The 16,004-nt window shown below is 37.6% G+C and overlaps 1 protein-coding gene across 1 annotated transcript in view; it reads right to left on the bottom strand.

Annotated features, from left to right (window-relative positions):
• didum (dilute class unconventional myosin) overlaps positions 1-16,004 on the bottom strand; it is a 616,021-nt gene that overhangs the window by 15,323 nt on the left and 584,694 nt on the right. Inside the window, exons 30-31 of the mRNA XM_067147235.2 lie at positions 14,457-14,579; positions 2,580-2,690 (exon numbers count right to left, since the gene is read on the bottom strand). Of these exons, the coding sequence (XP_067003336.2) occupies positions 2,580-2,690; positions 14,457-14,579 (234 nt within the window). The remainder of the gene's footprint in view (positions 1-2,579; positions 2,691-14,456; positions 14,580-16,004) is intronic.

The following is a 16,004-nucleotide window of genomic DNA, read 5'->3' as shown; positions in this document are numbered from 1 at the left end:
ATTCTGAATATCCATAAAATACATCCCACATACTATTAACACATTGGAGATGATGTCCGTAGAAACTACGGCGAGCTATTTCATTGCTGCTGATGGAGCTCGGAGAATCTACGGGCACGTTATCCCTGTAGCTAAAAATATTAGCTGCAGTTTCAGCAAGATGTGACTTCGCTAGGATACTGTTGAATGCTTCCATCAGCATAAAATATACTATTTATGAGCATAAGTCGAGAGCTCTTCTTCCAAGACACTGATAACACAGCCACGTTCCTACATAACCTGAGGCTACGTCATCGTTGAGTCTCAGCTGTGAAATGAGCGGGAAAGTACGTGCGGTACATGCGGACAGGAAATTTTATGACAACAGAAAAAGACTTGACCATTCTGCGAACGTTAAACAAAGGAAAATGAATGAATAGTTTGGAAAATATTTACATTGAGATAGATCAGAAACAAAACCCTGGTAAGAATATTGGATTTATCTAGGAAAGCCATCAAAAAGGATCCGGAAAAACATCACACACACTTCCTCTCCGTTAGTTCCAACCTACACAGCATTTCCCCTACTCTCCCTACTTCTTCTGCTTCGCCTCGCCTTCCATAAGCTCCTCACACACATACAAAGTCAATTGATTACACAGCATAAGGGAGGACGCTAAACACAACAAGACCGACTATGAGGTAAACAATTTCATATATCCTTGTACACCTCACAAATGTACATTCTTGCAAGGTTTTCTCCATTTAAATACCACCCTTCTTACTTAATTTCTTTCTTGTTTCAGACTTATTTCAACAGTCTAACTTTAAATTCAACTTCAACTATGGTTGTTTTCAAGAGTTCCCATGACACAATCATATTTTAAGAAAATCTTTTATATTCTGAATTTTACCTTCAAGATTCAACAAGTACATACTTCTCCAGCCTAAAAAGAAGACCCCTTACGCCGATTTTATTTGTGAACTTGGACATTGACTTGGTGGAAAATTTTAACCCAACATGAATATTTTATCTCATTATCATCATAATCATCACAAGTGTTTTATTTGTCTTTTCAATTTTTGTTCAATCTTTGTTGTATATTGCTTTTGGTTATATGGACTAGACCAATTATGGTTGGGTCCTTTGCTGATATTCTGTAACTATTTGTCCTCAAAAACGTTCCATAATTGGAACGAAACATGTTCTATTTAGTATTATACTCTGAGATTAAGCTGGATTATGTTAAGTAAATAATAAACTAGCTATAAGAAATTGACAAGTATTGGAAGGTGGGAATCTCCTTGTAACATAACCTTAGTTGTGTTGAGCCAATATGGTACAAAATGTGATTTATAAGCTGGCATTTAAATATGACCGTCTCCAATGTGTTAATATCATCAATTATGAAGAATGGATTCCACCTTTATGTTTGAAGACTCTTAAGCAATTAATATTGCGGACCCTTACAGTTTATATAAGTGTGTGTTGAGTTATGTTCTTATGCTGGACTGAATTCTTATACGGTATATCTATTGTCTGATCACTCTGCTAAATATGACAACTTATAACGTCAGCATGGTAAGGATTTGAATCTATATAACGTGATAGATTCCTGTTTTTGAGGTTTGTATAATTCTTATTGGACACTGCAAAAATCTCTAAGTGTTATGCATACTGACTATACCACACAATTTTTGATAGAGAGATAGTTTCTGTTAAACAATCTATATTTAGATCTCCTAGCAGAACAACTTTCTTATTTCTGTACACTACAGCACCCATTAACTCATCCAAATTCTCAAGAAAATTATTTATGTTACCTGCTGGGTACCTGTACATACCAATTCCAATTTCTACATTGTACAGCAATAAATTCTACTTCCATTTCTACACTGATCTGTTTTATGCTTTTCCTTCTTAGAAACAAAAGACCTTGATATTATGATACTTTAAAACCTTGCTAATCCTGTCCATAATTACTGGGATGTATTGAAGCAATGCCTTTCTCTCATATTTCTTCTTTTGTTTCTCTTCAGACTGTGTTTATACTTGCTATGTCCATTAGATTGTAACCAAGAAGCAATGCACCACTTCGCTCTGTCATTTTGTTTTCAGTGTAGTTGAAATACCAACATATTTAAAATGTTAACATAACCTAATATTACAATAAATAAAATCTATATGTCCACCTATTCAATACAATAGGTGGACATATAAAGTTTATTTATTGTAATTCTCAGTTCAATACGGACGAAAAATGAAATTTCTTACATTAACTGATAACCTAATATCCCAGAAAAACATCAAACTTGTCAGTTGATACTGGCTGCGAAAGCCTGCACCACAGTATCAACAGTTTTGTGTTTGGAGACTATGAAGAGCTTTAGACTCTAGAATCTCATTTCTAATTCTGAATTTTACTGCTTCCAACACTTTCATCACTAGTCACTTTCCAACCCTAGTCACCAATGGAATTTGTTTCTACTAAGACAGTTGTTCCAAGTGTGCTTCCCCTCACACCACCTCACCATCACTACTGAAAAATATCTGAATATTCTCTTTTTGTTTTTCATAAATACCATTTTCACACATTTACCTGTTCTTCCGTCCGCTCTTGTAGCTTGGCTTGAATCTTACGAATGAAGGATACAGGAACACGTTCCTCAAATTCATCTGCTGGGGTATAGAGGTTCAGGATCTTGATGATCTAGAAAGGACAAAATTCATTGGCTTTTGCACACTTTAATTTATATATAAAAGAGAACAGTATCAAATAAAGTCAGGTGGTAATATACTACCCATGATTAAACTAAGTAGAGTCAAAGTTGTAGTTGTGTTTTATTCAGGTTTAATGCAGTTTAAAGGAAAAGAGAAAGATGAAATATCATGGAACCATCAACTTAATTTACAGGTTGCCACTGTGGAGAAAGTGAACTAATATGATATAGAATACAGGCCTACATTGCTGTAAATTTTTATCATGGAAATTAATGAGCTGAGTTGTTTGAAACATAAGGCAAATTCAGGAGCCATGCTAGTATTACAGACAGTGGTAGATAATTACATCTTGTAACTCTATCCTGGATAGCAAAAACATACGAATGTCTGCAATGATCACTGCATTGTTTCATAATTCTCATTTACTCAAGGAAGACAGATGGCTAGTATACAGTACAGTAAAAAATGTTCATGCTGATCTGAAATGACAACATTGGTAATGATGTGTATGACGACGATTATTATTATTATTATTATTATTATTATTATTATTATTATTATTATTATTATTATTATTGCTGCTGTTTTAAGGGGCCAAACATTGAAGTTAATGTCCCAAAAGAACTTTAAAGTGAACAAGTATTTACCACAGACAAGCTATGAATGACTTGCTGGCAATTTATCCCAGGAAGCCTCCTATGAGACTTCTTTGTTTCTCTTTGTTCATGTTTTGTGAACAAGCAGCAGTTTCTCTTGTCTTATGCAAAAATCTTACATGGGTACGCCACAACCAGATGATATTTGGTTAAGTATTTTGAGTTAGTTATAAACATTAGAAAGGAACAATCTAGTATCAAATCAGGTCATACACAGGATGAATCACGTAAAACTTGCACCCCCAATATTTCTGAAATGGAAGGTGCTGTTGAAGTACTGTTTTCATAGAAATAAAGTGTAACGAAGAGCTCAATTATAGCCCATGCGTAGATTTAATAATTATTAGAATGTGTATTATTTTGGGAAGTTACATTTTTTCAAATGGAACAATGCCTACTGACATTAACAAAATAAAATTTGATCCTAACACAAGTAGTTAACATTGCTATTGTAAATACTGACAGTTGTTTGCTCATTAAACTGCTTAGTTACAAGGGCATGAGGAGCTTACGTGTGTTTCTTTTATAGTACACTGATTGCATTGCAATTTTATTGTCAGTTTGTTCATGATAAGCCTTCGTGGCTCAGGCGGCAGCACACCAGCCTCTCATCGCTGGGTTCCGTGGTTCAAATCCTAGTCACTCTGTGCGAGATTTGTGCTGGACAAAGCGGAGGCGGGACAGGTTTTTCTCCGGGTACTCCGGTTTTCCGTCATCTTTTATTCCAGCAACACACTGTAATATCATTTCATTTCATTTCATCTGTCATTTATTAATCATTGCCCCAGAGGAGCATGACAGGCTTCGGCAGCCGGCACAATTGCTATCCTCGCCGCTAGATGGAGGCTTCATTCATTCCAATCCTGACCCAGTCAAATGACTGGAAACAGGCTGCGGATTTTCATTTCATTTGTTCACAATAGTTCAAGGACATGGTGGGAGATGGTATTTACTAATGCTGAAAAATCTGACATGTTAATGGTGTATGGAGAATGTAGGAAGATAGCTGTGCTCTGTACGTGGAACGATATCCTGATAGACATCACCCATCTCAATAATTATTTGTGAACCTATTCAATCAATTATGTGAAATTGGAAGTGTAACACACAGAAAACTTAACAGAAACAAATGAGTGACTGAAAAAGAGGATTAAGTTAATGTTCTAGCTGCTGTTGCTGTAGATCCACATGTTACGTCACATGCAATTGCACAAGGAAGTGGCACGAGTTAGGCAAGTGTACTGCATGTTCTCCATCATTGTTCCATCCGTACCATGTCTCTCTCCATCAAGAGCTGCATGGATACGATTTCGAGTGTAGGATAAGAAGAAAGCTGGATAAATACAACAAAAGGGAAGAAACATAGGATAAAGATAAGTACTGGTGGTATAAAAGATTAGGAACACAGGACAAACACAAAAGGAGAAAAGGATCCTAACCCGTCATAGTGATGTCCTATTATGTGTTTTTTTTTGTTGTTGTTCCTCTCTCTATATATGTTATATACTAACTCAAGTACCCTTTCTTCATACAGATTTATGAGCAAGGATTAAAGTGGTTAAATTAAGGTGGCCCATAAGTATGTGCATGTCTTACAACACACTCTTGTAGACATTATTACGACCTTCTCATAAGGTACTTAAATATCTAGGTTATGCTCTTTCAACAACCAAGAGCACGCCACGTAAGTCTGGCGGTGACTGAAGCACTGGTTCTCTAAATAATTATGTAAAATGAAATATAAATTAGAAAGCCACTACATATGAATCCTAAACCTACACAATATTAAAAAGATAGAAACATGAAATATAATACGATGACGATGATAATGATATGGATAAGAACACTTAGCACTCTCAGCAATACAACTGTAGCTTAGAAACGCTTTCCACAGAATGGCACACTCATTCTTCAGCTGGCCATGGTTTCACACTCCTGCTTACACACAAAATGTAGCATATTCATTAGTGAAGGCAACCACAGTCAAAAACACAAGAAAGCTGTGTTTTCTCAGAAACAGTCAAGACTTAAGAAGAAAATGCAAATGTTTTTAAAAATTTATATTAATTTCAAGGACATATGGTGCGCTTCATTTTTCAATAGAACCAATCCTTTACCCATTATTTTAGTTGATGATGATGATGATGATGCTTGTTGTTTAAAGGGGCCTAACATCGAGGTCATCGGCCCCTAATGGTACGAAATGAAATGACATCAAAAAATTCAAAATCATAAACTGACCAAAAGAAAAAAAAAAAAGAAAAAAATGCCATGAAGAAGGAATGGATAGACATGTAGCAAAAAAAACAAAAAAAAAAACGAGCAAACAAAAAATTAGTTGATTCAACTCAAAAAAGGGATCGTATATAATTTATTACTGACCAAGGGACCACTCGTAAAGCAGAATCCTGAATCGAGGATGCTTGATGTCGAAAGGGGTGCAAAATCCACGTCTAAGGCCCCACAAAATGGTACATGTCCCGAGTAAAGTAGAACCATGCTATTTGTCATGTTGGGGTACTAATCAAAAGTAGCGAAGACTCACAGTGTTCCACACAAGATGGTCCTAATCACAAATATTGTACTTCGTACAGGTAACGCAGACCCATGGCGTTTCTCACACAATGGCGCCGCTCATAGCCAATGCAAACCAACGAGTTTCTTCACCTAGGTGTACTAGTCACGGGTGCCGGTCCCACGGGCCCAGTGGTGTTCCTCACATAGGGGGTACTAATCACAGGCAACACAGACCCACGGTGCCGCTCATATAGTGGTACAACTCACAGGCTACGCCCAGACCCGCGGTGTTGCTCACATGGGTACGAAGCACGGGTACTGGAAACCCACAGGGGAACCACTCTCTGCTGCTACTAATCACAAACCTATTGTGTACCAAATATAGTGGTACACGCACGCACATTAATGGTGTCCCGACGTAAACAATGAACACTGCCCCACTCCAGTACTGAAAAGGAGGGGAGAGAGTAAAGGGATAGTGTTGAAGGCCACTCCAGTACTGAAAAGGAGGGGAAGGGAGTGAACAGGTAGTGCTGAATACACAGTGTGTGTATTCCAGCGTTATACTGTAACATTGTAATAAGATGGCTCCTATCCTATCACAGGTGAATCGAGGCCGTATTATTGGCATGTGGGAGGCTCACATGGTCCCCCAAGCAATAGCACAAGCAATACCATGCAGTCTTAAGACAGTTGGGAGATGGATAGAAATATGGCAAGAACGAGGTGAAGAAGGATTGGTAGACCCAATATAATGCAGCTACAAAATATTCCTAACTAGTATAAAATACTTTTCGGTTAAAAACCTCCTTTACGTCTTAATACTGCAATTATCAGAGTAGGTTACTTTTAATTTTTTATGTTAAAATGCTATTTTTTTGGGGCGTCAACGTATAGATTTCTTTTGCCCCTACTTGCACAATATATGAACCTGCATGTAATTGGAATTGCGGAAGTGTTGAGTGTTGAATGTGAGGAACGTTAAGGACGACACAAATACGCAGTCCCCAGGCCAGGGATATTAATCATTTACAATTAAAACCCCCTGACCCGGCCGGGAATCGAATCCGGGGCGGCCGGACGCATTGCCCCGTACACCGCGGGGCCGGACGAGTAGGTAACCTAATGCTGTACTTCAATACATCCGCCACTGTGCCCATTTCGATCACAACGAAGTCTTGTAGCGGGCTATCTGCATGCAGTCCATGCAGCAATGCGTTAAGCGAGAAGGTGAGTCATTGTGCCTTCGACACTATTCCTTCACTCCCTTCCCCCATGTTTTGTACTGGATTGGCCTTCAACACTACCCCTTCACTCTCTCCCCTTCTTTTCAGTACTGGAGTGGGACAGTGTTGATTGTTTATGTCGGGACACCATTAATGTGCACATCTGTACTACTCTTAAGTAAAGGCGACCCATGGTGTTCCCCGCGTGATGGTACTAATCAATAGTAGTTTCATGGTTCTAATACCAGCATCCCTTGGTCGCCCCTTGTAGTCGCCTCTTACGACAGGCAGGGGATACCGCGGGTGTATTCTACATGAGCGTCCCCCACCTACAGGGGGTAGTGTGTTTGGTCCACGAGAGGTATTTTATTTCCCTCAAGTCCGCCGGCAAGCCGGTTAGGACCCCCCTATCCGCCGCCTGGGACGTGCCACGTGGAAGTATCACCTCTCCCCCTGCTACGCTAGCGTAGCAAGTTCGTGGCATTTTAGTTGATGTAGGACAAAAATTGCTCAAATTTTTGGACGTACCCCTTTAAAATCCTCTACTAGAATGAAACGGTGAAATATCAAAAACAAAAGTTTCCCTTGTGTGACTTGGGCTTTCAAGCTACATCCTTAACAAATTTCAGCTCAATTGGTCCAGAAGTTTTCAAGCTTATCTGGAAAAAACAAACAAGCAGACAGACACCATTTCATTTATATTAATAGAATAGATGAGTTGATACAACACTTGTTTGTTCCTTTCCAAAACTAATGTAATCCCATTGGTATCCATTTCTCCTTTTGTGCTCGTCCTGTGTTCCTAATCTCTTACCACTGATATTTATCTTTATCTTATGCTTCTTCCCTTTCCCTGTATTTATCCAGTTTTCTTCTTATCCTACAATTCCCATGTCAAGATTGAAGATCTGTCAAGAAGGCCCCTCAAGGAGTGTTGATGCCTGCCCTCCTGACGACTCTGGGAAGCAGACAAGATCTTGTCAGGGGCCGAGAGGAGACAGGTGTAGTAGAAATGGGATTGATGAGGAGAGAGCCTGTCTATTCACACAAGGCAGTTTGTGAACATGTGGAGATTGTCCATGTCCAATGAGATGATCATGTACAGACCTAAAGCAATATTATGTTCATTCCCTTAGAGTGAAATTCCTTTCTCATGTGAGCCACTGTTTCATTACTGTTCTACTGAAGTAGTCCGAAACCAAATGAAACCAAAACGCAAGACACTACAGCCCTCATGGGCCTTGGCCTACAAAGAGACATCTGTTCAGCCAAGACTTGTAGATTATAAGGTGATACATGGTCACCACACATAAACCTCTTGCCCATTATTCTTGGGACATGATAATACTGACCCCTGCTTTAAAGGGTTAAAGAACTAATTTATTTGGCAAATGCATACCAATTTCCTACAGCATATACCTACATATTAAATAAATTATGTAAACTATACCAAAATAGAGATCAGAAGTTTTAACTGATTATTGTTTATTGTACTCTGCATGACAACAGTTTGGTGACTACAGCTGGTTTCAGTAGATCTAGATTAAACTAGAAACTCCATATTTTAGAGAAATTTGTAGTTTTGACTGCATTGGTCACTAAAATTACATGCATTAACATGTCCCAAACACATACCAATATCGTTCTTCAAAAAGATAATAATAATAATAATAATAATAATAATAATAATAATAATAATAATAATAATAATAATAATAATAATAATAATAATAATAATAATACCAGAGGTACACTCGCTCAGTGTATTAAAACTGAGCGCCTTTTAGAAGCCCATCTGTAATGTGTACTTCAAACTATGTACTGGAAGAAGTTTGAACGTTTATCTTCAGATGTCTCTACTGTCGATTTATGTGCCTCCTCTGGTGGGAGGATGGACAATTAATTTTCAAGATAATTTTGTATTTATCAGCTGGCTAAACTGAATTGTTTGTAGATTATTTTTGGTGTTCTAGGGTTACTACCACTTCTATCTCTTCCTTCTTAAATTTTCCACCAATCACCATTTTCGGTATTTAATTTCTTAACCAATCAAAATCGTGGGTGTGTACAGGGCTTCGGCCCAGAGAATTCTGGGACCTTTTGGGCCATGTTGTCTTTCCAGCACCCCAATCAAGAGGTATGTGTTTGTAGAGGAGACAAGGGGCAAGCCTCGCCCATCGTCAGAAGGCCATCAGATCAAGGTTATGACAGACATCTTTTAATCATGTGATAGTCTCAGAAAGCTAACTTGAGGGGAAGGTTTAAAAATTCTTTTGTAATGTAAAACTCAATCTTCCAATGTAAATTTTCAAACAAGTCTAAGGACTTCATTCTAACTTGGGGAATAAAGAGTGTGAACCCTCTCAATTCCCATTCAACCTGGTATTGGGGCGACTATGAATTTGTAACATTTAAAAATTATCTCTTTTGTACTTATAATTTTTCACCTTCTAGTCACCTCTGTAGTACAGACTTAGCCTCTGTAACTTTGGGGTTATAAGCACACTTGGGGTTTTCAAGAATTTTCAAGTGTATTTCAAAGGAGGTCACGTGTTCGCCTTCTAACATTCTGAGTTTACGGCCGATAACTTAAATCTTTCTTTTGACCACTAAGGCCATGTAGAATGGGCACTTATTGCCTCTGTTAAAATTTAACTATTTCTATGTAACTTAGACTGTCATGCAAGTAGGATGTGAAAACTGTTTGTATTTGAGCTAAGGTAAAATTTTGATTGTGCCTCGGAGAGGCTAAATTGGAACATGTTTTGGAGAGCAATCTCCTAGAGAGTTCATTATGCATTGTACCTGGTTGTTCTTAGGTTTCAGAAAACTATTGTTATAAGAGTTGAGGAGCTCCCCTTCTGTCCATCCAACTGTTTTTTGTTATTCTTTAACAAACCTTAAAATCTGAAATTGGGGAGGGAAGGAAAGAAATACAATTTCAAAGAGTTTTAAATTATACTTTGATGTTTTCTCTGTCCGCCCATTCACACCCGCACCCTCTTGCACCTCTCTGGTCCACAAAAAGACAATAATAATAATAATAATAATAATAATAATAATAATAATAATAATAATAATAATAATAATGTTAATGTTATTTGCTTCACATCCCACTAACTACTTTGACGGTTTTCAGAGGCGCAGACGTGCCAGAAATTTGTCCTGCAGGAGTTCTTTTACGTGGCAGTAAACCTACCAACACGAGGCTAACATACTTGAGCATCTCCAAACATCACCAGACTGGGCCAGGATCGATCCTGCCAAGTTGGGGTCAGAAGGCCAGCGCCTCAACCCTCTGAACCACTCAGCCCGGCTCTTCAAAAAGAAACTGCTCTTTGGTTGTAATATTTGGCAACAATAACTTGAAAAGCCGCATGTGTATTAATTTGTTAAGTGTCTTTTGGCAACATTCACTCCTGTCTTGTGTGAACATTTACTGATGTGTGAGGGTAGTGTGAAGTAGTAGATAACACTGGAACTGAGTGAGATTCCCACAACGATTATAAGTGCTCATAAAAAATAGTCCTAGTCGCATGTAAGGCGATGCAGAGCAAGTTGGCTATGCAGTATGGGTCGTGTAACATTTAAGTAATTAAATGTTCATCTGTGAGCTTTGAGTTTTGCTTGTATTTTCAGTAACTTATTAACAGATTAAAAATTACATTTAACAGTTTCTGCTCCTATGTCAGTCTGTTGATTTACTCTAAACACTGGTAACAGCTCCTAAGTTGCCACTGCAACAAGGCACAGTAGAAGTCCGCTATAGCGAGTACGGCATATAATGAGAACTCCGTTATAGCGATGGCTTTTTTCTGTCCTTTCAAAATTCCTATATTAACCTGTATATTGTCCTTCGGTTACAGCGAGAACCCCATCACTGGCACATCCGTTATTACGAGCGATTAAGCGCGCGATTTTTTCCGTTACCGATATTTATGCACCCCAGCGATGATATTGCATGCGATCGATTACCTTCGGCATCATTTCCTCGCTATGTGCACTAGCGATTTCTCTCGTCGACATTCGAAGGCGATATCGGTGTCGATTAGCAATATCCGTCGACATCTGTTCCGTAAAGAAAATTCGAAATGAAAGAACATATTTTCGTAATAAATGCGTGAATAACGTGTCCAATAACGGTTGTTAACTCGTTAAAAATTAAGGCTGACTAAACGACCGCTTAATTTTGAGGCTAAATACTGCAATTAAGTAAGAATGGGATACACCTCGAGATATGGCAGAGTGCTTAATTGATTTCATATGTTAGTTTGTATTTTGTCGCGTCTGGTTAAATTCTGGAAAGGCTATTATGAAAATTTATAGCAAGAAAGGTATAATTTCTCTACCGGCGCTTGAAGTGTGTTTTCATCATATGTATAGTATGGTTAAGTTAGGATATGTGACGCTGTTTGAATAAGAAAACTGAAACGTTTGCAACAAAATGCGATCGATCATCTTCGGTACAGTACAGTTTTCTCACTTTGTGCATTTGCGAGCTCTTGTTGACATTCAAAGGCGATGTTGGAATTGATTAGTAATACCCATCGACTCCTGTTCTCTAAAGAAAATTCGAAATGAAAGAGGATAACACGTTTTCGTAATAATTACGTAAATAACGTGGCCGATAGCAGTTGTTAACTCGTAAAAATAAACACTGAATAAACGATATCTTAATTTTAATGTTATATACAGAAATTACGTAAGAATGTCATACACCTCAAGACATGGCAGAGTGCATCACTGATTTCAGAGGATATTTCATATCTTCTCGCGTCTAGTTACGGCTATTTACATGTAAATTTTTCACGAGGAGGTTATTTCTCTACACACGTTTCAAATATGTTTTCATGATAGGCTACATATACGGTTAGGTTAGGTGACGCTGTTTGAAGAAGAAAGCTGAGGTGTTTGCCACAGAGATCTCTGAAGTGATACCGTATTTCTCCGAATCCAAGACCTTTTCTTTCTCAGAATCTCATGGGAAAACTCAAGGGTTGCTGCATTTGCGGCCTAACAGTAGGTTAATGGATACCTCTGGCAACTACCGCGGTAACCACGCTGCTTCTTTTCACACGCGCACAGAACTCATTGACGACCGCTTCTTTACTACACATCGCTACCGGTTGTACAGCGTACAGTGTGTGTGTTTCTCAAATCTGTAGAATGGCATCAAAACATGCGACCCTTCGAATTCTTAGAAAATCCATGGCTACTCGGTGGCAGAGTCTTAACGCGTCTATTGTACTTGACGCTTAGTAAAGTTAAGGTTTATAGACAGCAGGAATATTTCCGTGATGAATAGTCGTATTGTAAAGATACGTGGAAAAAGTATTGCCGGCAAATTTTCAACGGGTTCTAGTCGATATTATGATGCCAATTTTAAGTTAATGTTTATTAAACACTTGGAAATGTAGAATAATTGTGCAGCCGCAAGAAAATACGGCATAGGCCTAACTAAAGCCAATATTTGGCGTTAGCGTGAAGACAAAGTCCTAAAAAAATGCGTACTGTAAAAAAAAATGCATTCAGTGGTCCACAACAAGGACGCTTTAAAGAAGTCGATGATGAAATAGGTATGTGCACGAAAAACGCAAGGGTGGTTGACCATACCGTGGCGCAATAAACTCGTTCGTTGACTTTCAACGTTCGCGATTAGGCCTATACATCGCTAACCATTGAATTTGGTCGTACCCGACATGCAAGACGTGCGTGTAGCGGTAGCCGGTTATATCTGACGCTGCGTAAAAATAACAGTTTTATAGACAGCAAGAATAATTTCCTGATGAATCGCTGTATTGTAAGAGACGCATGGAATAGATATTGCCGGAAAATTTTGAACGAGTTCTTTTCGGTATTATGATGCCAATGTTAAGTTAATGGTCGCTAAACTCGCAGAAATAAAGAATAATTGTGCAGCCGCAAAAAAAATGAAATACGGCGTGACGAAAGTCAATGTTCGGCGTCTAAAAATAGTCTAAAAATGCGTAGGCCTGTACGATTTTACAAACTTGTTTTTGAGCCTGATTTAAATTTTTTGAAGGAAAAAGTGGGGTTCATCTTGGATTCGGAGAAATACGGAACTATATTTTTTTCAGAATGAAATTAAACATACACTTTCATGTAGTATCGGATTACGAAAAATAACAAGTAAGTCGTAGTGTGGATATCATCTGCGGAAACGCAAGTTTTGAACAAACTGATTGCCGTTTCATACCGATTTCAAAGTGCATGAAGGGTTTTCCGACTTTTATACAAAAATCGGATATAACGACAATCCGTTATAGCGAATACATTTTTCGCTATTATTAATTCTCGCTATAACGGACTTCTACTGTATTTATGGGTATTCTCCCATCAACTGTGCCTATTCATAACTCTCAGTATAAGGACAGATTTTGAGATGTGTTATCTTTTGTTTTATTTCAAAACCCTTCGATGAGACACTTTCTCATTTTGTTACCTAAAGAAAGCTCTATTTTAAGCACAATGTCATGTTTACTACATATGTAAACATTGCCTCCTACTGTTGTTTATCTCATTGTTCTTAGTTACATGATATCTTAGTTCTATTTTGTATTCTCCAGCACACACATGAATAGGAGCTTGGATAAATCACATCACTAATTTATTACGAGGTATAGTTCTCGATGGAGAGTTTTGGGACAGAGGATGAGATGATCAACTGCTGGTATCTGAACTTCACTCTCCAAACCATTTCTTTCTTATTCTTTCTTATTTTAAGACAGAAAGACATAGAACTGGAAATCGGAGCTCATCGACTTATTTTGCCGATGACAGTGACTCTCACGGTGACCGAGTGTGACGTGGATCCGTAGACTGTAGGTGAAATTTCATGTAAAGGACCAAAGCCTAATAACAATGTTCACAATGAATGTGCTGACAACGGTGGTTATCAAGTTACACCTGGGCATTTTGACAATTTTTTAATCTTCCTAAAGCAGCAAATAAAACATGAGGTTCACAAGTCACTTTAAATAGAAAAGTCTTTACGTTATCCTCCTTTTCAATACAAAAATGTGTTAGATGTATTGAAAATGAAGACTTTTCTATTTGTAAAGTGATAGCTGTCAATACGAAATGAGATTTATAACATGCAAGAGGTTCACAAGTGACCAAAAATCCCTGGTTTACATGTTGGTATGTGCTTCAAAATGTACCATACATTGGGCAAATATACGTCATAAGTACTGAGAAACAATCTGTGAAACGTACAGTTTCAACTTTGTAAATAAAATTATTTTTCCTGCAGAATAATGACAGTGGTATAGGAAGTAATTTTCATCTAAATAAATCAGAGTGTAACACCTAAGAGCTAATCTTTCAACCACATACCTGGAACATGGAAAGCTTATCACACATGTCGCACACACTCTGAACATCATCATCTGTCTTACGAGCTTGCAACAACTGAGCAGCTTGGATAATTGGCTGCAGAGTCTCCAGAACATTATCATCCTGTAACAGAAGAATCCTTCATAGATCTCTCATCATACACAATAGACAGCAATCAAAACTTACTAAACTGGGGGAAAAAAACAATCTATATTAATAAAATCGTAACAACTATGTGTTTGTACATAATCTTTTTGGCAAAATTTTCCTTTTAGTTATCTGTTTCAGGTCTAGTTTCGGTCTAGTTTGGCACTAAGTAATCCATTAAGACATGATTTACAGTACTTGGATTATTATTATTATTATTATTATTATTATTAATTTGAAAATTTTTATATTGTAATTTCCAATCTTTAGAATTTAGTCACATATGTTAAAACCCAATATGAACGACCAAAGATCCAATTTCACTTCGGTCGGGACATAACGGTATTCGGAACCGCAGCCTTCGGCATATTATATCGACATAGGCTTCAGGATTCATCTTTCTTCATCAGTATGATTCAATTTCATCTCATGCCGGATTTTTGTCCTGCACGAATTTCAACATAAAAAATGGGCTCAAACCACCCTGGGCCTTCAACATAGCATGACCATCATATACAAGTGCCTCTATCGCCTCTAAACAAATATTTATGATTATTATAGTGTCCATAAATGTTAAATCAACAATTAATGTTGTACCGTTTTCATCGTCCTGATAACGGAATAAAGGATGTCATACGATGTTTAAAGTTTGCCATGCACGGTAATGAGATCGCAAAGATTATGTAATTGAGCCATACATCTAAAAAAGAACGAATATATTAAGTGAAATAGGCCGTGATTTCAGAGTATATATATAATACGGACGCATAAAATCAAGGAGGCCATGCATGTGACGACAAAGATGTTCATTTGGCGAATTAAGTATGCCTAGGTCATGGAGTTAGACGTAAAGTTATAAAGGATCCATGCGGCCGTGATAAAAAATAATAGAAAGTTTTTAAAATTGTTAAAAAAGAGGAAGAGTTTGAACAATAAAAAAAATTTGGTACGCAAAACTTCGAAGTAAGTTTATCTACGAAAAAAATAATCCTCGCGGAAAGAAGAAGGGAGATATTTCAATTAATAAGAGTTGAAGAACCCGCACAGTGAAGAGATTTTAGAATTACGCCTATATCTGATCAAATATGGAGGCGGAAAATCAGAAGAAGTTGAATAGTATCCGGACAGTAGTTGGAATATACACCGAAGGCCGTTACGAAATACCAAGTCAAATTTAACGTATTATAGGTTGATTGGCTGGATAGAAAAAATTAAAGCTAATTTGATAATTTACCTGTTAAAATCTGCCACAAGGAATTGACATTGAATTTCTAACATAATAACCTGAAACAAAAATATAATCTAGATTCTTTGTAGAACATTCTGAAGGATATGGACGTGATATTAATTGCCATATTGGAAATGTTTCTTTCACATATGACTAACGGCTACAACATGAGA

The sequence above is a fragment of the Anabrus simplex genome, chromosome 5 (assembly GCF_040414725.1).
Source record: "Anabrus simplex isolate iqAnaSimp1 chromosome 5, ASM4041472v1, whole genome shotgun sequence".
Lineage (NCBI taxonomy): Eukaryota > Metazoa > Arthropoda > Insecta > Orthoptera > Tettigoniidae > Anabrus > Anabrus simplex.
Note: the sequence above shows the minus strand (reverse complement) of the source record. Positions and strands in the feature narration are given on the sequence as shown.